Consider the following 25701-nt stretch of genomic DNA (forward strand, 5'->3'; position numbering starts at 1 on the left):
AACGTTACATTAGTATCATTGTGTTCTGGACAGGATGAGTTTCAATTGCTCTATGATATGCATAAGAAATCATTGCTCTGGAGGAGCTCCGGGCATAAAAGGGGATCAAAAATAAAATGGTTCAGCTCCTCTCAAACATCGCTATCGGTGACCATTCGCGTGAGTTGGCTCTGCTGGAACTGCTGCTGCTGCTGCTGCTGCTGCTGGTTCAGTGGATACTGTTGGGAACTGCTGGCGAGTGGATTCGGCTCAACCGGCGCGTAGTAGCAGGACGTTTCGTCAAACTCGCTCAGTGCCGCGTTCGGTGCGATCGACGTGTAAAGCGCAAAGTGTTCCGCCTCGGTCAGATCGACGTTCGGGTCGAGTTGCACCCCGTAGTTACCCTCGACCAGATTCTTTATGCTGCGAGCGTCCGCGATCGCGACCAGCTCGAGATTTCCGTCCTGTATCGGCACATCCAGCTGCAGCGCACTGACCGCTTTACGATCGAGCGGTGGCAGCGAAGCCGTACTGGCCCGCTCGTACGAATCATTGCCCGGGAGCGACAGGTGCGTACCGCTGCCACCGTTGCGCGACTGCATGCCACCTGTCGGCCCATCGCCCTTCAGCGGGATGTAGATATAGTCCGGACAGTTCGCATCCGAAGCGGGTCGCCTTGCACTGACGCTACTAACACTGCGCGCGACCGGTTTGCCCGTTTTGCGCTTCTCCCCAGAAGCATCACGCAGCGAACCCTTACGATGCGTCGACTGACCCTCCTTGCCCTCCAAGTCCACGCAAAGGCTCGGTTCCTTCGAACCACCCGGTGTGTTTTTGCGGTTCAGCGTGTTGGTGCTAGCGGTCAGGTCGGATTTGCTCTTCTTGCGCGAGAAAAGCTTCGAGAAGAAGCCCGGCTTCTTGGCGCCATTCTTCGGCAGCGTGTTAGAATCACTCGCCCCATTGCCACCCGAGGACGACTTCGTCGGGGATGTAGGTGGCGTCGGGGGAAGCTTCTTGTTGAGCGGACTGTCGGGAGTTTTCATGATGATGATCTGATCGGACTGGGGCCGCGGGGCCAGACTGCGCATCGAACCCTTGCGAATGATCGTGTTCAGCAGCACCTCGTCGTTCGCGTCGAGCGCGTTGTTTTCCTTGTTCTGTACGCTCGGTTTGGCACGCTTCGGTGGCAGCGGTGGTAGCTTTTCCAGCTCCTGCGAATCACGCTTCAGCGAGGTCACGTCGATCGTGGGCACGTGCAGTGGTTCGACCGCATCGTACACGCCCGCGTCCAGCTTGGCGTGCTCGGGGCGTGGTGGAATCGGTGGACCGAGCGTGATCGAGAGCGGGTTCTTGAACGCACGCTGAAGGCTGGTGTAGGTCGCCGCATCGTCAAACACCTCGTCAATGTCCATCGGTTGGCCACCGGGCGAGCCGAGTTGGACGGGGACGGTTTGCTCGAGCTGCTTCAACTCCTGCTCCAGCATTAGGTTCTCCCGGCGCAGCTGATGATCCGTGTAGATCTCGTCCAGCTCGGCCACCTGCTCCAACAGTTCCTTCAGTGTCTGATCGTCATCCGGAACGGCGGCAGAACCAGTAGCAGCAGCAGCAGGGGCAACAGGAACCATTCCGTTGGCATTTTCATCGACTTGGTTGTTCGTGCCATCGGGCAGATCGAACGAATTGGGCTGAAAAACGTTGTTGTTCGTGTCACCGGTAACCATCTGATTGTCATCGCCCGAGCCCGAACCACCGTCGTTGAATTCGTTTCGTTGTATCCATTCGGTCGTTTTCTGATCGCTCGTGACCGCCTCCGCCACGAACGGTTTGTCCTCCACGTTCGGTGTGTCGAGCACGATCACCTCCACCTGCTCGGTGCGCTGGGGCGCGAACCCATTGGTCGGCTTCATCTGCTGCTCCAGGGCGGACCGGTTCGAGCCCTCGAGCAGGATGCGCTTGAACAGCTGGTTCTCGGGCGTGTCGGAGCTAGGATTTTTCATGAGTTCACGGTGCAGTGCCGAAAACCGACGCCTACCTGTGTCTAGCGGGATGAACTGGAAGTCACGCGCCTCCGAGTAGGTGTTGTCCGACGGGCGTTCCAGCTGTACGAAGACCTGGATGTGAAGAATGGAAGGAGGTGCATCACAAACAACCAATACCTCTCTCGGGTTGCTCAATGGTACTCACCCGCACCGGATCACTGATGTCGATCGTTCTGTACGGTGGCGTCCGGAAGCTGATCGCCACCTGTTTGTGCACGTCAGTGTGCGAAAATTCCGCATAGTTCTCCCACACCGTCGCGTTGCCCTTCTTCTCGAAAAAGCGCACCTTAATGTCCTCCTTTACCACCTTCTCGCACAGCAGTATGATCTCCTTGCCACCGGACACCGGGGCGGTACAGTCACTCAGCCGGCAGATGATCAGATCCGACATCGCCTTCTTGTCGTAGATGATGTCCGACACGACCGGCGTGAGCGGCTCGGTAAAGCGGCCCCGCTGCTGACCCTCGAGAAACACCTGGAAGCACAGTCGGACAGCGTTGAGGTCAATCGAGCCGGGCTCCTTCGCGTGACCGAATCCAGCTGCAAAGTGAAATGGGAATTAAATGTCCGAAGTTCGAAACAATTTCTAGCAAAGCAAACTTACTTCTGAATGGATCGACCCGAATTTCCTGGCGCAGTCGGAGCGCCTCCTCGACGTCCTTCTTCTTGACGCACTGAATGCCCAAATTGTTAAACGTGTAGCTCATCGTCGTGCTGTTGATCTCCACCGTACAGACACCCTTCTTGCAGCCCTCCTTTCCGACCAGATTGTGCGGATGGGGCTTATGCTCGGGACCTTCCTTGGTGACGCAGGACACAACGACCACTGCCCGACCCCGATACCCGTGCACCTGTATGCTCGGGAACGTTTTTTGTTCGGCCGTGGTGTTGACGCCCGGGATCGATCCGGCCGAGCGGCCTTCGCACTCATAGCGAAACCGGAGCGCCTTCGGGTGCGGCTGCTCCGTGATCTCCACGTACGGTCGTTGGTTGGGTACTGGGGGCATCTCTTCGCGTATATCTTTACCGATTACGTGAACTGGGGAGGAGAAGGTGGATAAGAAAGAAAGAACGGTGGCATAAAGATAAAGATCTCATAGTGTACACAAACAAAGGACAGTGTTAAATCGGGAACATCAGCAGCACACGAAGGCTTAAAAGCAATTCCACAACAAAGCACAAGTGTCTTGAGCAGATTTTATCTACAATTACAATCATTACCTTCCGGTTGGGGCGCGGGAGATGGTTTTTGGATTGGTTTTGATGGTATTATTGGAGATAAAGGTTCTTTGGACGGAGATTCGTGCTGTTCTTGGGGCGTTGTAGTTGCTGGAGGTGGTGGAGGCGATGTTACGGTAATAGTTGGGGAAGGAAGAACTGTATGTACATTCTCTTTATCACCACCAGCACTACCGGTAGAGCAAGAAGTGGACACGGCACTATTGACAACTATATCGGGATTGCTGTGCACGATCATGTTGTACATGCCGGCCAGGGGAGATCGTTGGAGATGATCGAGTTTGTGGAAGAGATTGAGATATTCGTAGTCGGACGAGGACGTGGACGTGTCTGATGAGGCAGACGAGTTGTAACGTCGCTCGCAGGCATCATCACCAGTCGGACGAAAGCGAGATACACTTCCGGAAGAAAGGGGGTCGTATGGACGCGTTGGAAAGGACATCTTGGGAAGGTTTTGTACATAGAGAACCTAGCGCAGATTACACGAGATCGTCTAGATACCTAAACAGACACGAGGGAAATTTGGAATGGATGTTACTGCTGGCCGTAATCCTGGATATCTACACGTACAACAGCACAACTGGTTACGAATTTAAATATAGGTTCTACTGCTAGGAGAGTATGTGTAGGTCTAGCGTACAGGCAAATAACAGATCGTTTCGATTCGAAAGCGATGAACACACCATCGATCGTGTTGTATGATCGAGTTTGTTTAATTTTGTACGATGATTTCAAATTGAGGGTTTTCTTCTTCTTCAATGCTACTACACCTGATCTTCTCCCAGTGTGTTCGTTGCCAACTTCACCCGCTTGAAGGTGTTCAGCTAAGGGATCGAGAGCACGAGAGAGATAGAGAGAGAGAGTGAGCCTGACCGCTCAAATGTTTCCGAATATTAGGGAATAAAATAAATAAATCCAAATCTTCTGCTGCAACACTCTCGCTCCTTCTCTGTCTATCTCTCTATCTTCTAATTTTCCACTTTCTATTTCATTTAGAAGCGCTCCCGGTGAGCTAGCACCGTTCCTGCATCTCTCATCATCTGGTTGTGTCTGCGACCACACCACACCAACTGGGCGGTTTACACGGTTGCCCGATTGAATGTCTGACTGTAATGGAGAAATCTATTTTTAAACATTTTCATCGCACTATCGAGAGCCACTGTGGCGGGGCCTGAGTTTGGGGCCTGCATCAATGGGTACTCTGTGCGTCTGTCTGCCCTGCCGGGAGTTGCAGCAGTCATGTCGAGCGGACGTTTAGACGTTCCCGGGGAGAAGATACACATTTAACATCTGCATCTCACTGGGTGAAAATTATTTTTAAGCCCCAACTCCCTCTCTTTTGGCCAAAAAAAAAGGTCAATCACTGGACAACGAGATTGGGTGAAGAATTCCATTCTAAATAGTATTGGAATTGACCCTAGACACTGATTGGATGAAGAAGATTGAAGTTTTGAACTTTTTCACTAGGTTAGTCACAGAGCAGCTCAAGAAGAGTAGGAAGAAGAGGAAACGAAAAGAGCAAATTTTGTACAGCGAATGAAGCAGATTTTGACACAGCACAGCAGATTCGGAAGTTATCTAAAACGGATAGTTTCAGGTCCGAAACAAAACTTCACTTGGTCACATTAAGTTTTGAATACGTTTTTTTAGCGCGAACAACAGCGCGAAAAAGGATTTTAAACTGTAAATGTAAAAGTAACCGAACCTCAATGATCACGAATCGAATTTTCTCACACCGACGATGGTTCGACGACTGTGTCTTGCGTGTGCTGGCGTGAGGCAAAAACTGGTCGCTACCGTTTGGGAAAATGAGGGAAAATGTTAGGAAAATTTTGCCCACTCTCTCGCATGAACATTCTCATGCTCTCTTTCTCTTCGTAGCGCTCTAGCGATTGTAGGGATAGGTCACTAGAGAGGCACATTCTCCCAACGGAGAACGTACGCGCGTTCTCTTGAGGCGGATCAGACTGATCGTTCAAACGTCAGTGATCGTCGGTCGGAAAATTGACACTAACTTTTGTGTTGGTGTGCGTTCGGTAGAGTGACAGAAGAAGAGGAATAGGCAGAGGGAACAAAACTGACCGACAAAACGTAACCCCAAGCAATATGCTTTCGCGTGTGAGCGGCGATTAGGGAGATGTAAAGGTCATTGGATTGGGTTTTTAAAGGAAGTTGAATGCTCGTACTCTTGGGAAATATTGGAATTAGAAAAGTAGATCGATTAGCAAATCACTTAATGAAAGCAATAATTAAGCGAAAATGGCCTAATTCTGACCGAGGTGACAGCTCACAGTTGGCACACGAGCACCTTGCGTGATCAGCACCTTGTTGGAAAAAACAGCAACAATTTACAGGATGATTGTCCGAAAATGTACCCCACGCGTTAGCACGAGATCCGCAGCCAACATGAAACACGTGCGTTGGTTGCCTTTTGCTGCGCTGGTGTTGCTGCCGAATGTTACGATGACGATGATCGTACAAACATAAAAATAAATGCATGACACGAACAATGATCGTTCGCGGCTGCGTCGTCGTGCAGCGTTTTTGGCGTACCGTTTTCATCGGAAGCAGGGTGTCAGCATTTAAAAGACAACCAGCGCGGTGTATTTTTTTTTGGCTTTACAGCACAGTCTGTGTTGATGTATTTAATGAGGATTCGGCTTGTGTTCACCCTTCTGTCCCACAGCACGTTTTGGATCTGGATCACTGGGGGAAGTGTAATGCTGCGTAGCAGTTCTGAAAAGTGTTCTTTTCATTTTTCATGTCATCGAATGTTAGGTGACAGGTGCTGTATGATGTGGATTTGACGGGCGTGTGGTTGTTTTTTTGCACGAATGTGACGCAATGGACCAACACATCTTCCGTGCGACGCTAGGGAAGATCAAGAGCAAGACGTTACCCGCGCAGCACGACGATAGACAGGACAGCGGATGGACGGCTGTTTTGGGTTTCCAAGAATTGGTGTGGAAATGGGGGTATGATTTTCAGCTTAAGCCATTCAAGATGCTGAGTCATTGTGTGTGTATGTGTGTGTGAGGAGCTAATCCATACTAGTAACACTAGCTCAGACCATTAACTAGTATCCCCAACAAGTTGTAAGACGTAGATCGTATAAATAAGTGCTTTAAACTCTTTCAAACCGCGCCACAAAACGAAAGGTAATGATTTAGATTATCATAAACAACTCTTCAGCTTCTCGGTGGTAGCGTTCAGTGTAGCTCAATGCTAAAAATTATCCCTATGACTAAGAGACATCAGGCGCACCATCACGCCAATTTATTTGGCGCTCGGTGCGCCTACGACATTGCCGCAGAAAAAGAGAAAGAGTAAGGACCATTTCCAACCACAGCAGCAGGATTGATTGCTATCTTTTGGGGCTTAGTCATACGAGTATAGGGGGCAAAAGACGCTCCCTAGAAGAGACATCATAAATCAATGTGTGCGAAACTAATTACACCACTGCCCAAAACAAACACTCACCGTGTACCTTCGTTTTTTTGTTTCTCTAGAAATTTTCTTTGTATCTGATCGACGAATAAACGCCACTTGTTTTTCCAAAGGCGACTGTAGCAAATTATGTCTTGACTATCGCAATTGAAATTGTTAAAAATATTCCGTCTAGCCGGATTGCATTGCTGCAGTGCAATTGGGCGCATCCGGTACGGTCTGACAGCGCCTGAAGTGTGAAAAACAGATAGCGTGAAGATAGTCTAGCCTAAATGCATTTGTCAAGCACGTGGTTTGCGGGTGGGATTTCCTCGGTCAAGGTCGAGAGTGAAACAGATGTTCGTGCTGTTGAGTTCACCAGATTGCATAATAACAGGGGCATGGCTACTTACTAATATCATCCAACAGGTCACTTTCTCCTAGAATGCCCTCTATTGGTAGAAATGCTGCATCTGTAAGAACAAAGAGAGAGAGAGAGAGAGAGAGGGAGGCAAAAATGAGTAACTATTCGAAAGTTGGAATATTTTAATTAGTATTAATTTATTCCGCAAATTATTCAACTGATGATGGTTTTTTTTTTACTTTGACAGCTGTCAAAGTAAACAGATTGCATACTAAAAGGCGCAGATACTTACTAATATCATCTAACAGGTCTATTCCTGCTAGAATGTAAAAACAAAAAGGAAGAGAGAGAGAGACAGAGAACAAACGAGTAAGTTAAAGAGCATTCAAACAAACACAGAATGCGAAAATATTTTGATTAGAATAGATGAGCTGATACAAAAAAAAAACAAAACCACAAACGTTGTGTTTATAAACATGTTTTGTAAGGTATTAACCAGAGCATTAACACGAAAACGCATGACACAAAAACTGAGTGAAAATAAACCACCCCAACGCCCGTTGCAATGATTCTCCTCCGTAGAGCGGGTTGTGTGGAATGTCAAGAATTTTTCTTCGTCCTCCCCTTTCCACTTCCATCTGTCACTTCCGCTTTCCCAACAATGCGCTTCCCCCTTGGTGGTATGTTTATTATCGATTGCATTGCAAGTGGTTGTGAAAGTCCCGGCCCACGAACCCGAGTACAAAAGGACCCCCTCAACGGTGTGTCTGTGTTTGTGGGGAAATGTTCTAGCTCAATTTCCTTCCATTTTCCCCTCTGACTAGGTGGAGGAGGTAATCAACGGCGTTTTCTACGAAGCACCGACCGACCCCGCAAAACCGGTCACGGAATCCACGGTCTTGGTCAGCGTGGTAGTTTGCGGAAGTGAGCATTGTGAGTGAGAATGTATGGCGGGAAGGAATTTCGTGTGGTTCGTGTGGTCCTAAGCGGGTTGCTGTACAGAAAGAGCGAGAGTTACACATTCCAATGGGGGCTGTTGTACTTTCCCTCCTCTGTGTATTAGAGCCCGCAGACGAGGTGTTATGTTTTAGCATGGTGGCTTCTATGTACATAGGCAGAATTATGTTGTTGTTTTTTATTCCTCCACTTCCAAAGTTTTATCGGTAAGAAAGCTAGCGTTTGTGGGACTACCACCGATGGTTCCCTTTCTGTTGACCAAATCCATTTTGCATGGTAACGCGTTATCGATTGCTTACATATTTTTTTTTTATTTTTCATATCGAGCGGTCGCTTCAAACGACCCACACGATACGTCTTTTGTACCTCACCGGTTGTACAGGTGAGTGTAGAGAATACAAAAAAGAAGTCATAACTCAGTCTTTCTGTAGTAACGACCTCTGGACGAGCCCCCAGAACCGCGGGTCACAGACTATGGACAGGAAGTCAGCAGCATGAGCCCTCCCAAAAGCATCATTATTCAATCGTGGATCGTTTTGTCTATGCAAATCACGACCTTCGGAAGCTTCGGCTTTTGTATCGTAGGGTTGAGCAAGCAGTCAAGTTTAAGGTTGTAGCAAGGTCAGTCTGGCCTGTAGCGATTGCATTCCCTTCTTCGTTCTTGTTGGAACGTGCCCCAAACACCATGGGGCTGCACACAAAGAAGACACACTTGCCAGCGCACTTGTTGGAGAAAAATTTTCCATTCCCTAGGGAGCGCGTACTACGCACGGGGGGATAGGACCTGTTGTTCGGTATTTTAATTACCACAAAAAGAAAGGTGCCAAGCGTCACCCCACACAGATCATCATGTCTCACTGTCATCCCAGCCCATGTCAGCTCCTCCTATTTAGAGCATCGCAAAGTTCCATAAATCGTTTCCATCCTTCCAGCAAAAGAAAAGGAATGTGCATCACCACCACCCCCCGAAGGTAGCTCCTGGGTTTGCGAATGCATTTTCACTTTTTACTGTCTGCTCCCGTCCCGATGGAGGCGCATGGTGCAGTCGCTGTCATCGGGGAATGAAATGGAATGGTCCACCGCTTCCCATTGGTTGGGCAAGTAACACGCAATTGAACACTTGTCGTTCGTGTGCGATCGTGTACAGTGGAAGAGAGACAGAAAAAAGACGTTAATACAACAGCCTGCTGGTTTCCTATGTGGACAAGATTAATGAGCAGTCACTTATGGGGTGAGCAGTACCTTCTGTTAATTAACCGCGTGCGAGTTTGCGAATTGACTTCAAAGTGCCTGCAACAAATTGACAAAAAAAAACGAGAAGCGATCCATGACAGATTTAGCATGTGTTGCATCACATACAATTTGCATGTGGGTTCCTTGTTCCCGCTTTTATGTGATGTTCCGCGCGTTGGCTTTGTTCTTTGCTGGAAGCGATGTACGCAGCTTTCCTTGACTTTTAACCGCCGTTCCGCCTTGATGACCCCGAGGGATGGGGAGCGTTCAGTCACCCTAAAAGGGCCAACTCCCTCCCCAGGGCACGTGGCATTGATGGAAGGGTACATACACCGAATGCAATTTTCGAACATCAACCATGGATGGCCATAAATTGCTTCGCGTCGTAAATCATGCTGCCATCGCACTCGATCCGGGGCTTTGATCGGACCGGGGTGGGCAGGGAATGGATGTATCATCTTCGCCTGCTCACGGAAGCAAGCATGACGACGTTTTCGGACAAATGATCGGATCACTTAATGCCCTGCTGCCGAAGATCCTGTCCCTCTTTTCATCCACAATCGGTTGAATCTAATCCACCCGCTCAAGGTCGAGATCGAGGAAATGGCGACAATATTTCAGTGTTCAGTGCAACATTTGCTCGCAGTCTGGTATTGTGCAGTACTGTCCCACACGTAGGGTTAGGGTGTATAAATAGCAAGAGCAGTTAGCTACTACGCGACTACGCTACACTACACGTCTACACTGGATGATCTTGGACTCGGAGCACGAACACATGCACGATCATCATCACGCATTGTTTGGTACGACGAAACCGGGCAATGGATGGAATTACGCGACGCAGGGGTTCGGTGGGTGGTAAATGCAGCGAAACAAATAAAACAAAAATCGACCGAACAACCTCCAAGCAAACAGATGGGAAGCGTGTAACGCACGCAGTCCGATGCTGGTGAAACCGGTTCAAGATCATTCCCACATCGCACAGCACACAGCAAGTGGTCAGAGCTGTGTGTTTAGCAGGGGATGGTTCAGTTTGCACAACGGATGCACCAACAAGACAGAAACGCAAGATAATGTACCGCATGGCGCGGTCGCGCGCTTGTCACACACCTTTTGTCCAAGTGCAAGTGCCGCAGCAGCGCCCCAACAAGGAAGTGATGTGGGTTCGCGAACATCTTGAGGATTAAAAGTTCTTTTTTATCCTCTCATCGCCTCATCATTTTGTTCTTTCTTCACCTCGCGGCCAGGGGTGCCACATCGATCGTGATCTTCACCCGCCGGTTGGCGGTGGTTTTTGTTGATGTTTTGCTTGTTTTGCTCCAACAAGCGCCATGACACTGAGACAGATTTTTCTTTCATTCTCTCCCGTGCGTGACACGGGACGATTAACTGAAGCCGCTTGTGTACAAACAATGGGCCGATCGGTGGCCGGTTTATGATATTGCAATAAACAGTGCCCGTCTGTCATCTGATCTGTTGTTTCTGGTGAAAGCGATCGTGCATCACCCTGGGAGGGTTGGAAATGCATCACAGACGGTGTTGTTTGTTTTAGACTGCTGCTACTGCACTTCTTGTTTTCTGACCAGTCATCAGCGACTCCAGAGGCGATTGACTTGTCGAGAGACGTGTGGTCGTGTACTTACAGCTACAAGTTAATTAGACAGAAGTTCTTGCTGATGTTTTAATGTTCTCGGAACGATTCTTGAAAGCGTAGAGTGCTAAGATATTAAGATCTTTCACTGCTTTCATCTAGAGATAAGACGCCAAATGCAAACAGACGCAATCGTAACGTCTTCTCAGAAACGGTTTTTGTTGCAGCAACTGCAAACACCTTGATGCAGGTGTGACAGGCGCACTACCTAAGACAGTATTAGCTTCTGTATTGGGGCGTGCAGTTAAGCAAGAAATTCCCCTTAGCTGCAAGATGGGGAACCACCAACACGCTCTACTGCCACCGGTTCCACCAAAAGCAAATCTTACAGCGATATCGTGTTTACGATAGCGATAACAATCGCTGCACCACTATAAGAAAGCCTTTCGTCCACTGCCAAGACCACACTAGTAACCGTGGAACGATGGCGTCTAGTTCAGTGAAGGTGCCTGTCGTTGTGCTGCTTCTTGCAATCGCCTGTACCGAAGGAAGTCCCTTTTTCGGCAACAATTATGTGCTTCCGCAAGGTGCCCGGCTTGCCAGCTCCGCCACCGCGGTGGTGCGCAATCTAGACGCCGCCCAGCTGCAGGTTCGTGGACTGAACCCAACGTCTTCAAACTTTCTCAGCGCTGGAGCGGCGGCACTGCGCGATTACGTCGGCAATACGACGACCGTGATGGGGCAGGTGTTCCGCGAGGTGGCACAGGTTGCCGTCGATCGTACCACGGCACCGGCCGTCGTCTTCACCCGGCTTACGCTGGCCGTCCAGGGTGTGGCACAGTGGAACCGAAACCTATCCAGCTCGCTCGAGGTGTTGAAGGAGGCGTTTAACTACGACGTGAATTCGAACACGGCAAGCTATCTGGAGAAGTTGCGGAATGCGTTCGGTCAAAACGTGCAAGAGCTGGCGGAAGTACTCGTGCGGTTGGGTGATGCGGTCCTGCCGGTTGCTGGACAGCCGCTAAACACACAACAGTTTCTGCAGGTAGTGTCGGCAAATGGGACACTGCAGCAGCTGCTGGATGTAGTGGAATACACTGTGCGACTATCCGGAGAGTACTCTACCAGTGTTAGCACTCTGGTGGCAGCTGTTCGTGCTGCCAACGACTTCCAAGCCCGATCGTATGCCTTGCTAAGAACAAACCAGGCATCTATCAACACCAACGTTGACCGGTACAATGCTGCATCAAACACATCGTTCTACCGTTTTCTGACGGCGGCCGACTCGCTTCTAACACACCTCAAAGACACGAACGAAAGCTTCGTCTTCCGCTGGCCGCTACTGTTTAGCGAGTCCGTGCATCAGAAGCTAAATCTGCTCAATCATTCGATCGATCATTTGACGGGGAACTTGCTGCAGCGAACGGTAACGGTCGCTCAGAATCTCGAACGGACGAGTGCCCTGTTCAAAGAGGGCAATAACCCACTCAGTTACCTGCGAGAAGAAACCGATCTGTACACGCGCGTCATGCTGGACGTACTGAGTGGTGAAAATTTCTGCGCAACTGGATTTGTTACGACGTTCAACGCGCTTCCAGCACAGGTGACTTCACGTGTGGCGGCATGCCTAACCGAGCAGACGAATCTCGAAAATCAAGGATCATCGCAGTTGGTGTCGCTTGCGAATAATTTCCTACGGCCGTACGTTACCGCAGTCTATGGGCGATTGAATATCTGCTTCCAGCAACCGTTCGAGAGGATGAGCGAATGTTTGGACGATGTAAGTAGTGAAGGTGGAGTTGTTAATACGAGGGAATTAACGCGGACATGTTTTGATTGATCTCTAATCCTACAGATCGTTGCTACCATCGACTTCAGGGACAAGTTCTTCCTGCTCGACCTTGCCAGCCATCTGTACTTCCAGCAGGTCCAGGAAGAGCTGCCACTGTGCAATGATCGCGTATTGCAGTTCGTCCGAAATGCTGGACTCCGTGAATCTTGTCGGATCATGTCTGCCGCCGCCGATACGTCGACGTATTATCCACTAGCGTGAAATTAAAAAGATCAACAGGGAATAGCATTCGCAAGGCGTAACTTTATTGAATGGGGCAATGATGAACCACTACTTCTTTGTCCACCGATTACGATAGCGCGTTCGTTTCTTGCTGTAGATGCACATCTCCTGAATGTTGTGATAGTTCAGGAAGTACCCGTTCTGCGCTACACATGCATTGAAGTTGTGCTGTATCTCACTATCCACCAACGATTCCACCTGTTTTGCCGCATTATAGATTCTTCCATTAGCCCAATTGTTTTCGTAACCGTTCTGCAACAAATTAAATAAAAACAAAATCATCAAGCAACAGTTCAACAAAACTTGATTTCACTGTTTTGTTTGCTCTTACCAACTCCAAACACTGGTTAAGCTTGCGCGGCGCATACCGGAAGCAGATGTCAAACGCACCGTACGACGCATTGATCGCTCCGACCACGTACGTGTCGAGCAGTTGCGCGATGATCGCGAACGTTTTCTTCTCGCTTGCCGTCTGCTCCGCCAGGCAGCCGTTCACGTGAGCGAGCGTAAAGTTCGGGAATGTGAGCACCTTGTCGATGTACGACTCGGTGCAATCGTTCGAGAGCATCGGATCGGATGCGACCTGCACCGCCACCTGCGTCATGTAACCGATTGGGGCGGTGATGGAACCACGCGACTGCCACTGCTCAATGTCTCGGTGCTTGTAGAGCTTCAGATTCTCGAAGTTGATGCGTATCTTCTGGATCGTATTTTCGAGCGCTTTCTTCAGCGCGATAAAGTAGTTGGTGGTGGATTTTGGGAAGGTGATTGAGATCTTCTCCTTAAACCGCCGGTACATATCCTCCTCGTAGGTGCGCAAATCATCCAGCGCCGTTACAATATCTTCTACCTGCGTCAGTGACCCGTTTAGGTACTGGTCGATCGATTCGTTGAACCCTTGCTGAGCGGCCAGAGCCCGTGCATTCGTTTCCACCGTCCAGGCTTCCCCTTTCTCTATAACGTCCGCCAGTCGGAGCACATTTTCCTGCAGCTTATCCGTTGCGGCAAAGATGTCATCCACCGCCACGCTCACGTCGCGCTGCTCATACAACGCCTCCGACAGACTGATCGATGCGATCCGCAAATCACTGTTGATCGAGCGCAGCAGGTTGTGGTTGTACATGCTGTAGTCAAGGTTTTGCAGCATCGAGATCGAGTTGACGGACTCGTACCCGTTCAGGTAGCGGATCGTTTCGATCAGTGCGTGCTGTACCGATTCGAGCTCACGCGTGGTGAAGTCTTTAAACGTTGCCTCGAACCTCCCAGTAACATTGGCCACATATTCCTGCAGCCCGGCTGTGGCCAGCTGCAGATAGTCCACACTTGGGACGCTCTGCTTGAAGCGTTCCATGGCGGCACGGGCAGTGGATACACTTTCCACAATACCCATCGTAGCGTTTGCCACCTCCTCGTCATCTGCTAGCGGATTGCTAGAAGCGCCGGAAACGCTTGATAAATCACTTAGTAACACCATTACCGCCACCAGCAGCACCAGTTGCAGCACATTGACGAACGAGCGATGCATTTTGCGCATTGTTTGTTGCGCAAAACGTTTCGTACGAGCTTCCAAAACACACACGCGTACACTACACGGTGGAGGCTTACTGCTGGTGAGCTGACTTGGATGAGCTCCGGTTTCAAACTGAATAGCAGATTCGACCTAGGCTTGGCCGTAAGCCCTTCAACGCTCCCGTCGATATCATCATTACTCGCGTGAAATAAATGCGCCACGTAACGTATGGTTGAGGGAGGGTTGAGAGAGCTGGAAGGGTAGTTCTACGCGGGACCAACGCCATTATAATCAGTAGCAATAATAACGACCATGCCCTCTCCACCGCTTCCAAACGGCCAACCCCCGTGAGTTAGACAATTCCTAATCATCGCATCAACACTTGACCGGAGGAGCCCGTTCTGTTCGGCTTTTTTTTGACCCGGCGAGCGGGTGGATGTGGGTGTGGAGTAGTAGTTGCCATACATACGGCCATATAGAAACAAAAACAGACAACCAGTTTGCGCCCTGTAGTGGTGATGCTACCACCTCACATCCAACCGGATCAGGTGATATCGGACCAATTATGGGAAATATATTTTAAAAATTACATCTCCCGCAAATGATATCTCGCATACGTCAGGGTACAGCTTCCCCAAGGTGGTATTGTGCTTTGGGAGATGTATCGTGCCACGCACTGCGCTGGAAGATGATGATGATGCAGGGTGGCCGGGAATCGCGTGCATTTGAACACAATAGTTGATCATTGTGCGGGTCTTGTGAATCTGCGAACGCTCGAATGCGGTCATGCGTTGCAGCAGGCGTCCACATGATGCATCCGGTGATGCGCACGGGAGACGCGGTGAAAGATGAGGTTTGAGACCGGCACGAAGGGCAAGTCGGCCTGCACCAAGGTCAGCTGTTTGTTATGTAAATTTCGATAGGCTTTGATTTGTATCGTAGAAAGAGTTAGAATGGTCAGGAGATAAGATTGAATTAAAAGTAACAGTTAGCTAGAAGTTACATGTTGAATACAAGGCACACTCATGAGGAGGAAAGAGCATAAGAAATAGGAAAGAAAATCAAATCGCCCTCAGGTAACAAAGCAGTCGGGGATTTTTGGCAATATAAGAACAGTTTACGATGCAAACTTCTAGCTACAGAACTGCGTGACATTCCAGCGCATTAGTATTCGATAGGCGGCGTAACATATTGTGCCTGTGGCGTTACGAATTCTTGGAGGGGGAGGGGGGTTTATTTTTGGGAAGTACCGCTCGTAAAATGAGGAAAGAAATGATGCGTTTACTGTTTATGTTTGATAGATCATGAGCCACCAGAATAATGTTGGCAATTCAGGGGGTTTAGAAATCCATCTTCAATGCCACAAGAAGTAGAATTATTTTTAACTAGAAATTGGTTGTTAAGATATATAAGATTCAAACATAGAATAAAATTTAAGGGGATTAAGATACATTAAATGAAATTCGGGTTTTGATATAATGCATCTACATCCATATAGTCTAGAGAGTGTATAACAATAGAAGATACCAGGAAATTAATGCCCAACCACTGATGCGACACATATTCTAGCGAGGTTGTGGAAATGATGGTGAAGTGATGTAGAGCATCATTATTCCCATGCTCTACGATATGAGTCATCGAGGATTTCCCTATCAAGATAATCTAATGTTCCCACCCTATCCAACTCTCAGAGTCTTCCAACCCGCATGTTAGAATGCTCTAATTTCCAGATTAACGCACAAATCCTTCGACGCTACTTAATACTATTTCGAGACCGTTTTTTAGATCTTTTTTTCATATTGTAGATTAGCAATATTCCCAGAATTGGTATTGGTATGTGGTTCAAAAGGAAATAGATGGCTCTTGACACAGGATTGACAAAGTGCAATCACTTAGGTTATCGGGATGCGTCTGATTCAAAACACTGATTATAGAGATTCCACCCAATGCGGTAGACATTGTGATTGAACTAGCTATAGTTGATGATCGAAATTAACAAACAAACAATGAAGCAAACTCAAAACACTACGCGTCATAATGGAAAGCATACACAAACCATACCTGCACCGTTGACATAACCCGCCATTGCTGTTGTGTGGTGTGAATAGTATATGGCTGCAATAGTATTTTGATGCTGATGCACTATTTTGCTGCCAAAGATGTGTTTGTGGTTTAGTCAAATGTTCACTCCCACCGACGGGCTGCGTGAGCCGACGATGTCGAACCACGTTCGACGTTGAAGTCAAGTGCAGTCGTGCTGCTGGGCACGTGAATGCACTCTCGCACTGTGGACAACACAAACACACACACAGAGAAACACTTGACCAGAGGTGGTCGGGTAATCAGCACAAACACAGAGGAATGGCACACGGTAGTAATAATTGCTTCAATTAAATGTTGCTGATTTTTAGTACGCCCTACTCCGCCATTAAGCTCTAAAGTTTATGCCTCTTCAATATGCTCACGTTCAAACTTCAAAATGTTATAGTTACTGTTTGTACTAATGTATTACGTTTTTACTTGTACCAAAACATCACTGATCATCATCTTGTAGATGCGATGACAAACAATACAATAAACTAGATCACTAACGCCTGGGAAAGAGAGAAGAACACAGAATAACGACAACGGTTGAATTGTTTGCTCTTACACGATATAAGAGTGCAGCAAAAGTAAAACAAATAACTGAACTTGAAGCTTTTCAAATGCAAACAAAAATATAAAGCTTTTTGAAAGCCGTACCAGAAGCGTGGACGGACAAACAGGCAAACAACAAAGTGCGCACTTCAAAAACATGTATAGACAAACTTCACACACGCATGATCATAAACTCTCACACACACACACTAACGTACAGGCCAAAGCACGCCTTCACAACATGCACAAGGGGTGGAATAAGGTGGAACAACAACAAACCAATAAATATGGTGGGGAAGGTGTGTAGCGTGTTAAAGCAAGAGAAGAAACAGGCAAACTAAGCTCTCAAGCACGAAACAGATACTGTGCAGACGGGGAAAAGGGCTCTTGATCGGCCAAGCAGTAGCGTGTGGAATAAAAGCTTTTACTTCGCTATTTTTTAATCGGAATGCGTGTGACATTAAGAAGCAGTTGTTGGGATGGCTTTTTGCTTTACTGGTACCGATCCGTAATCTAAAAGAGGTCTCTTCTGAGTGGGAGAAGCATTTGAAAACAGGTTTACATTTCCAGACATGTCAGACTCCGACAGAGTCTGTCTGTGACGCGAACAACAACACAAAATCAAAACAGCACTAATAGGAGAGAAAAAGAACACGCCATCAAGAAGCAATGGGTCGAATTTAGAGAAATCGTGGTGCGAGTGAAAGGTACCATCGGTACAACTACTGGAGCAATGCATTGAGTTGAAAGATCTACACGCACTATTTAACACTAAATGGGTCAAAACTGCACAAAAGACACCTAAAATTTGGCGCGTTCACTTTCGTTCGAGTTTTGGGCTGATCTAACCATGCAGCCAAACGCATTATCACATTGATTTTTTGTTCCCAAGGCTAGTCACAAAAAGAAAACCAACAAAACTCAGCACACTCACTGCCAACGGGGCATCCGAGGCTGGCCTTATCACTTGCAGCTCAACACTAACCGTGCTCCAGAAGCAGGCGCACACCATTCGGGACCGCCGGCAAACGGGTACAATGTCACACACCACCGCTGGTGGCAACCGCTAGCAATCGACTTATCGAAAGCTCTTCCTTGTGTGCACAATTTAAGCAAACTTTGCTATCCTCCAATGGTTTTGGTTTATCCCCGGGGAAGTTCCCGGTGCACTAGCTAGGACGCCTTCAACACTGAACCGTTCTGCAGCAGGACGAAAAACTGTCTGAGTACAGATCTGCTAAAGCTGCTCCCGAAACCGACTCCTCGTAAGTACTCCGCCGCTTCGTTCTGGCGACGATCGTAACATGCGCGCGCGCGCCCGCTCATCAACTGTAGAGAACAGGGACAGGGACAAGGAGGGGTGTGGAAAATACGGAGAAACAAACGGGCAAAATATACACTGCGCTCGCACCGCCGTTCCGGTTTGTATGTGGACGATGCGATGAGATTACATACAGACAGACAACGGAGTGGAAGAGAAGAAACAAAAAAACCAACCCTCACCACGATCGCGTGAGAGACGCAACACAGGGGTGAAACTGGGAAGCAATGCATCTGTGTGTGCGTGTGTCAGTGGTTGATCGCGAACCTGTTCCGGAACGATTGGCCACCGTTTGTGTGTGTGGTGGTAGTGGTGATTGGGGCGATCCATTCGAAACGGCCCCACGATCAGTGATTGAAAGTGTGCGTAGGATGATCGCGGGAAGGGGAAGCGAGCTCCGCGAAGGGGTGCGCACCCCACTAACACAGACTGACACAGACACAGTCTGATTTTCCTACATCAAACGCACGGTGTACGGCTGGAGTCCAGCAGGCGCGTGGAGCCGAACGAGATCGTGTGTATTGCTTACATCTGAGTGAGAGTAAGCGAGAGAGGAAAGAAATCGAACATCCAATGTTTCCTACTCGGTAGCTCTAGTGTCACACAAACCACTTGGCAGCACTTAGATCCAACACACTCACAGATATGGCGCGCGCGCAGCATCGAACCTGCGTAATCTGCACACCCAAGCAAGCGGTGACGTTTCGCGAGCGTGTTTGTATTTTTCTTTTTGTTTTTTTTTCTAACGTTTGCCACGGATATCCCCCACCTGTGTGGTACACGCACAATCGCACCGTCCGGCCCGCGCGTGAAGTCTCGTGAATGGGGAAATCCTTACGTTTGGGTTTTACCGGGCACACGACGTCGGTGACATCGAACAGAAACAATAACAACAGGCAAAACAAAAAAAAGGGTAAAAGGTGTAAGTCGGGAAGACGGGACGATTAAAAATAAATGTCATCAATGGGGTGGAACTGGTCAACGAATGGGCCATATAGATTGTACGATCGTGCACTTATGCTACGGCCGTTGCTTTTGTTTTGCAAGTGTGAGTACATTGAGGGGCGAACTTAATTAAGACCCTTGCGCGGTGTACTGTAAACCGGTCACTAGATGCTGTGTATCGGGAGCTATTCAATCGTAGATCCAGAATTAATTGAGTGAGAGAGAGAGGGGGGAAACAAGAAGGGGGAGTGGAGATGACAGGCTAAACCGGTTTTGCCATTTCGAAGGTGTTGCTGGGGATTCCCCAAGGTGATGTTAAAACATACATGCGCACACACACACATACGCACTGGGACGCTCTCCGGGGGCGATAAGGATTGGCGGGTGCGTCTAATAGCACAGGATGAGCTTTGTGCGGGAAAGTTTGTGTTTTGCGGGAAAATTGTGCCACTGACCGCGAATGATCGGGAGGCTCGGTGGGTTTTAGAGCGTTTGAGCGGGTTTACCCTCCCTGATATGGGATGGGATGGGCATGTTTGAAGGTGATGTAATGTAATGTACTGCAAGGGATTATGATTGGTTGGTGCGCTATGAAAGCGAAAGGCGGGAAAAACGGATCCCGAGGAGGATGAATGATGGTACTTGTTGATGTTTTTTTTATGGTATGATTTTGGAAAGACAACTTCTACATGTAGTCCATATAGATGTAAAGATGAGACATCTCTGACTTAGAAAACCCGGAAGTTCTGGAGTTTAAACCTCCAGAAGTTCCCAACTTTGAAACGATTATTATTTGTTATTTGTTATATTATTCGGGTGACTTCTGGGGTTAGGGTTAGGGATTAGGGTGACTCTCTCTTCTTATGGATCAAGTGCAGGCTTTCTTGGGAACGGTTCAGTGGTCTATTTGATAGCCGCGCCGGGTCTTCGAAGGTCGGACGAGATCGATTCCCATCTGTTCTCGTCCGCTCATAACAAGGACTGATTGTTACTGGGTTTACAAGTAAGAGTCTATATGAAACCAGTATGGTTGCCGTAGGTCGTTACAGCAAGGAAATAAAAGAAGAAGAAAGGGACGAATAAAAAGAAGCAGAAAAGGCGGCTCCTCTAAATTAGACCTACCGTGAATCCCAGGAATGACTGTGTCTGTGCTGCGAATTCAATCTTCAACAAGCTTTGCTAATAGTGGATGCACTGTGCGTCACTCTTGCAGTGGTAAATGCACTTTGCGTCACTTCTGAAGTAAGGATGCACTGTGTGCATTCTATCCATCGGATATGTTTTCACACACTAAATTAAGGTCTATTGACATCACAAGTGACCTTTTAGCGCCAATTCCACGGAATCCACTCAACATGCAGCCGAGGACCATCTTATTATTATTATTATTAGCGGTTGCGACATATTATCGGAGCATGCTGTGGATGAATGTTTTTGTTACAGCACAACGACATTGACGACTGTGAGGGGAGAAGGGGATGGGAAGGGGGAGGGGTGGTTTGGTTGGGAGAGGGAATAGCAGCCTGGCAGTGTGAATAAGTAAAGTCAATCGTTTGCGTTCGTGCACGTTAGTAGGCGACGGGAGGAGGTGGTGCAAATCACGAAGCGGAAACGGATGACTCATGCACATCCAAAAGCTTCTGTTGGGCACAGCCAGAAAGGGAGGGGCACGTAGGAAGGTGTTGGTTTATGATTTGGAGTTGGTAGCGCGGATATGCTGTGTGCTCAAGATCAAGTGGTTTCGCTGCACGGTGTGTATGAAACAGAAATAGGTGAAATTGGGCGGGGTAGTCAGTGTGAAAGCACAAACAAAAAAAACCGGCAATCAGTGAGGTATAATAATATCGTGCTTAGCCGAAAAGCCCATAACGTAGAAGAGAATAAATAGGCGATAACTTACCTTACAGCATCCAAATAGTGTACACAAATTAAGTCTTTAACTCTTCAACAAATGCGTTCTGCTGTACTGGATTTGATACAATGTGTTAGCAGCTTCCTATTAGCAGCTGCAGCTTAAAACACACTATCACATACAAACACACACACACATGCACTTAAAACACACGCACTCAAACTTGATAACACCCGCTGTGGATGTATCGTGTCCAAGAATAAAACGCACTTGTCCGTAAGCAGATCTCCTACACACTTGAGAAGTCAACTGACCGGCTCTCAGCCAGCAAAAAAATAAAAAACCGAGCCCCTAGCACCACTGTTTGCCGCTTCCGGCTCCAACTTCGTTCTTAACAGCAAAGGCACTAACTGACCTTCGTCTCTGTGTTGTGCTCTGGTTAATCAATGTCGCTAAATGTTTTTGATGTTTTTTTTGTTGGTAAAATATGACCACTAAAAAGAGAGGGAGAGAGAGAGAGAGAGAAGCAATCAATGATAAGACCATTCGTGAGGCAGCACGTCCCTTCGGCACAACCGGGCCCTTGATAACTTAACGTTCGGTAGTAGCAAAAATGATAAGATACTCGCGGCCTACTGCCTTCGAGCCCCTTTTGGAGAAGGCAGGTGGCAAAGCCTACTACTGTTATTGCCTCTTGGTGCAACGTACAACAACGCGTAAAGCGAACCAAAACTGAACCAAACGGTAGCACCGAATCCGCGGCCATAGTTTGTTGATTGTTTTTATTGTGTTGCGCCGGTACGGGGCTGGAAAGTACACCCCAAAACGGTTCCCAAGCGCCCGCTCAAACCATAATGCACTTCTGAGGTGCAGCGTGAATTGTAGACAATTACAGAAAAAAAGTGCAACAAAAACAAAACAAAGAGCTTGCCGTATGGGAAACAGCAAGCAAAAAACCCCTTTTCTTCCATCATTCCACTAATCGAATCGGTTTAATTGTTTTGACAGGATGAACCTGTGCCTCTGTACTGGTTGCCACCACGGTGGTGTTAAGCCGACCGTGAATTCCTAACCTGTAAAATGACGCCGTTACTCGAAATCACCCCACAAAGCGAGTTTTTTCGATCGTGATCGGCTTTATTTCCTTTGCTGTTTTGTGTCTTTAATTTTCTGGTGTAAAATCACGGAAATCAAAACTTTCACACTGAACACTCATAAAAAAAAACCGTACACACTTATCACATTACCACTGGTTTGTTCACACTTTCTTGACGTCTTTCCAGCACAATATGCGCGCACACACACACACTGCTCTCTGGTAGCTCTCTTTGACAGTTGATAAAACCTTCCCTTCGGTAGGGCTCCTCCGTTGTTTGTCTGCGACCAAGCGAGATCGAGATCCTATCGGGTGGACGTTTGCAAACCTTCTGACAAGGCCGCCGTCGCTCAACGGTGCGGGAAACTGTTGTGTGTCCTGAGATCACGCCCGTCACACCGGTGTTCGGGAAAAGCGTGCTCGGAAAAACTAACGCACACACTGGCACGCTGGGAAAATATAAACAGAGTAGGAGCACACACAACAGCACACAACAAAAAAACCCCTTACTGAGGTGTCGGGAGACGACGACGACGGCGCGTTTCTACCCGTTCGCGAATGAAGGGGCCACTGTGTATTGGGGCACCACTACGTGCCGTTTCGCCGTCTAGTTGTCTTGTGGCTTACTGCTGCTTACTAACACAGCGCTAGTAGCAAACGTACTAATACTACTTCTATCGTGCTGTGTTGTATGCTGATGTTCGTCCACGGCGGAGCGCGAATGTGTTGCAGTCACTACTGTCACACACAGTCACAGCCACTACACTGCTGGCCGTGTGTATATCCGCGTATCGATGGTCCCACCGCCAATTCCGCACCCATCATCGTCATCATCTTCTTTGCCCTTGCCGCGCGAACCTCTAGCCATTTAGCCATTTACAACCGAACGGACGACGATAAACACGTGCATTTGATGGAAGGGGTGTATGTGTGTGTGAGAGAGAGAGAGAATGAGAGAGTTTGAGTGTGAGCGAAAGAGAGCACGGAGAGGGCCGTTCGGTTCTTGTGTGGCCGCAACGAGCGGACAGTACACTGATACCACCGAGACCAGTTTATGATGTCATCATTTGTTTTCAACCAGTTTTGTTCGCACAGTGTGACGAGCGCGATGAGGGACAGTATTATAAGAAAACATATTTATATTTGTTTAATTATAAAATATCAGTTTAAAGTGAGTTTTTATAGTAGCTCAATCGATTAGATTTTTCTCTTTCATTTTTTATATATATTTTTTATTATACAAATTCCACAACAAAACTAATGACTGTTTCATAACCCCCCCCCCCCCCACCAACCCTATGAACACCCCTACACGTACGCATACAATACGAACAGAGCACACAATACACACTTGCCTACTAAGATTCCCATTACGCGCGCCGGCGACGCGCGAAAGCTAATAGACGTGAGCGTGTCTGTGCGCCACTGTCGTCCATCGTCGCCGCCATGTACGCCTGGAGGGGGTGTATGGTACTTGCGCGCGCATATCGACAGTACAAATTAAATCAACATTCATTCGCGCCAGCTACCTGTTTCGGGAATTCGTGGTACGGGGCTCGATCCGGAAAACCCAGACCCAGGGGCTGGGTAGACTCGTTGTGATTGTCCGTATCGATGACTTCTCCCATCCCACGACCGTTCCCTTTGACCATGCCGAACCGGGTCAATTAGGTTCGAGTGGGGGTAATTGAGACGACGGTCGAACGAACGGGAACGCAAAGAAGCCGCCAAATAATGAGTGGTCAACGCGTGCGAGATGGTATAATAGTTTATTTGTTTTTATTGGTTTATTTACATTTATGTACCGTTTGAGTGGAATAGTTACGCCAAACAGCCAAAACATGTACCATGCAATGGAGAATAATTTGTCAGCCCTATCAACGCGAACTAATGCATCAACTGATCTGACCCCTGAAACTGAAATGGAGTGTAACTAGATCCATTTTATGATGGCTGTATCGGAGCATCCCCTGACAAATGAGTCACTTGGGTTGAGGATGGGGTGATGAACTTGACAGCATTTACTTGATAGTGATGATTCATCCAATCGCAATAGGTCAATTTACTGCCAAAGAGTGAAAGGCTGTATGGGGTTGGCAAAAAAATGAGGACCAAAACCTCAGAAATGGAACAATCTGCTATTGGGCCTGCTACTTAATAACAATATGAGTAATACAGAGTGCCTTGAACTAGAACAGAACGTCCATCCATTCGCTTTCAACGCATCACTAGTGAAAGGTCCTTTATTAGTCATACACAGTTCAGCGATCCAGGATACGTTGGCGTCGTGGGAGAACCTAACGCGCCGAAATGTCTCGCCTGGATGACCCCTAGTGCTTGGGTAAGGAATCATCGGGTCCTAGAATTTTCATAAATGCGTGAGGTGCCCACAAGTCGCTCACCTTAGTACCACTGCCAACTCAATAGTGGCAGTACAGGTAGTGCAGTTAGTGTTTAGTATACTGAACACATCCATATGCTTTGCGTGAGAATTTATGTTGCACCGGAATTCCGTTTCAACTCCCACAATGGAAAGCTCTGTTTTTTTTTTGGGATGGCATTTGATTATGCTGCCTGCGATGACTCATCATCCAAAGGATCCATCTTAAAGCTGATAGTATATTAGTTCGAGAATCTTTTCGCCACCTTTCCTTCCTGCAGTCCTTTCAAAACACTGTTCAGCTTTAAGGTGATTTTGACCTGAGCGGAACGATGACATCATTCTGCTCGCTAATTGGCTGCTCATTCGGCGGCGTGTTTCTTTGGCGCGATTGTTTTTCACTTTCCTGCCCGGTAAAAAGTGCGCAAAGCAACCGGCAACCGGGCAGCACTAACACAAACGCTTCATTCATGTTTTCCACACCGTGAAAATGAAAGCACTATATACGCACGTACCATAAGCTAGTGTGTGTGTGCGTACATCAGTGTGTGTGTGTGAGTGCTCTTGCGCGGGAAATGTAGGGCAAGTGCCGGAGAAGGAGCCTGAAGCTACGCGCGAGGTACGCGAGTACATAATCCTTTGGTACTGAATTCTAGGAATTGGTGTTCTGACTAACCGCCGCCATCGTTCTTGCTGATTCACGTGAATCCAGTCAAGCTTTTCCGACCGTTTGGAAGGAAAGTGAGATTTCCTTCGCGTAGGGGGGTGTTTGCGGGGGAGGGCTCGGCCCGGCTTTACCGGTAATTAGGAACACATTTTTCAATCGATTTCTTGTCATGCTTAAATCATTAGAACGGAAGAATGTGGCGTGGAATGCGCGTGGGTTGATTATGCATCCTGTTGTGTGTTTGGTTTGATGGGAAAATTGCTGGTGATGTCCTTCAACTTCACAGTCCGAATGCAAAGTATGCATGTAACATTGGCGTTGTAGTTTTTGTCTCTCCTTAAAAAAAGGATTTTCTGAGAACACTCTCCCAACACTTGCACACCAGTTTTTG

At 48.0% G+C, this 25701-nt stretch overlaps 3 protein-coding genes across 14 annotated transcripts; 1 reads left to right on the forward strand and 2 right to left on the reverse strand.

Moving 5' to 3' along the window:
* Positions 1–18: 18 nt before the first annotated feature.
* On the reverse strand, positions 19–22880 carry LOC120904265 (embryonic polarity protein dorsal). Of its 12 annotated transcripts, none has more exons than XM_040314143.1 (8): positions 22774–22880; positions 21216–21661; positions 16474–17006; positions 7340–7366; positions 7097–7156; positions 2623–3057; positions 2164–2558; positions 19–2090 (listed from the first exon to the last, which is right to left on the reverse strand). In XM_040314143.1, the coding sequence occupies exons 3-8, from the start codon at positions 16496–16498 to the stop codon at positions 132–134; spliced, it is 2901 nt and encodes a 966-aa protein (XP_040170077.1). In that variant the 5' UTR covers positions 16499–17006; positions 21216–21661; positions 22774–22880; the 3' UTR covers positions 19–131. The 12 variants fall into 12 exon arrangements, with proteins under 12 accessions (XP_040170077.1, XP_040170074.1, XP_040170072.1 ...); XM_040314140.1 differs by having other exon boundaries at positions 22592–22838; XM_040314138.1 differs by having other exon boundaries at positions 22415–22838.
* On the forward strand, positions 11281–13209 carry LOC120904267. The gene is made up of 2 exons (XM_040314148.1): positions 11281–12608; positions 12684–13209. Exons 1-2 carry the CDS (start codon positions 11313–11315, stop codon positions 12879–12881), a joined length of 1494 nt encoding a protein of 497 aa, XP_040170082.1. The 5' UTR covers positions 11281–11312; the 3' UTR covers positions 12882–13209.
* On the reverse strand, positions 12904–14551 carry LOC120904268. The gene is made up of 2 exons (XM_040314149.1): positions 13234–14551; positions 12904–13154 (listed from the first exon to the last, which is right to left on the reverse strand). Exons 1-2 carry the CDS (start codon positions 14434–14436, stop codon positions 12951–12953), a joined length of 1407 nt encoding a protein of 468 aa, XP_040170083.1. The 5' UTR covers positions 14437–14551; the 3' UTR covers positions 12904–12950.
* Positions 22881–25701: the final 2821 nt, after the last annotated feature.

Source organism: Anopheles arabiensis, chromosome 3, assembly GCF_016920715.1.
Source record: "Anopheles arabiensis isolate DONGOLA chromosome 3, AaraD3, whole genome shotgun sequence".
NCBI lineage: Eukaryota > Metazoa > Arthropoda > Insecta > Diptera > Culicidae > Anopheles > Anopheles arabiensis.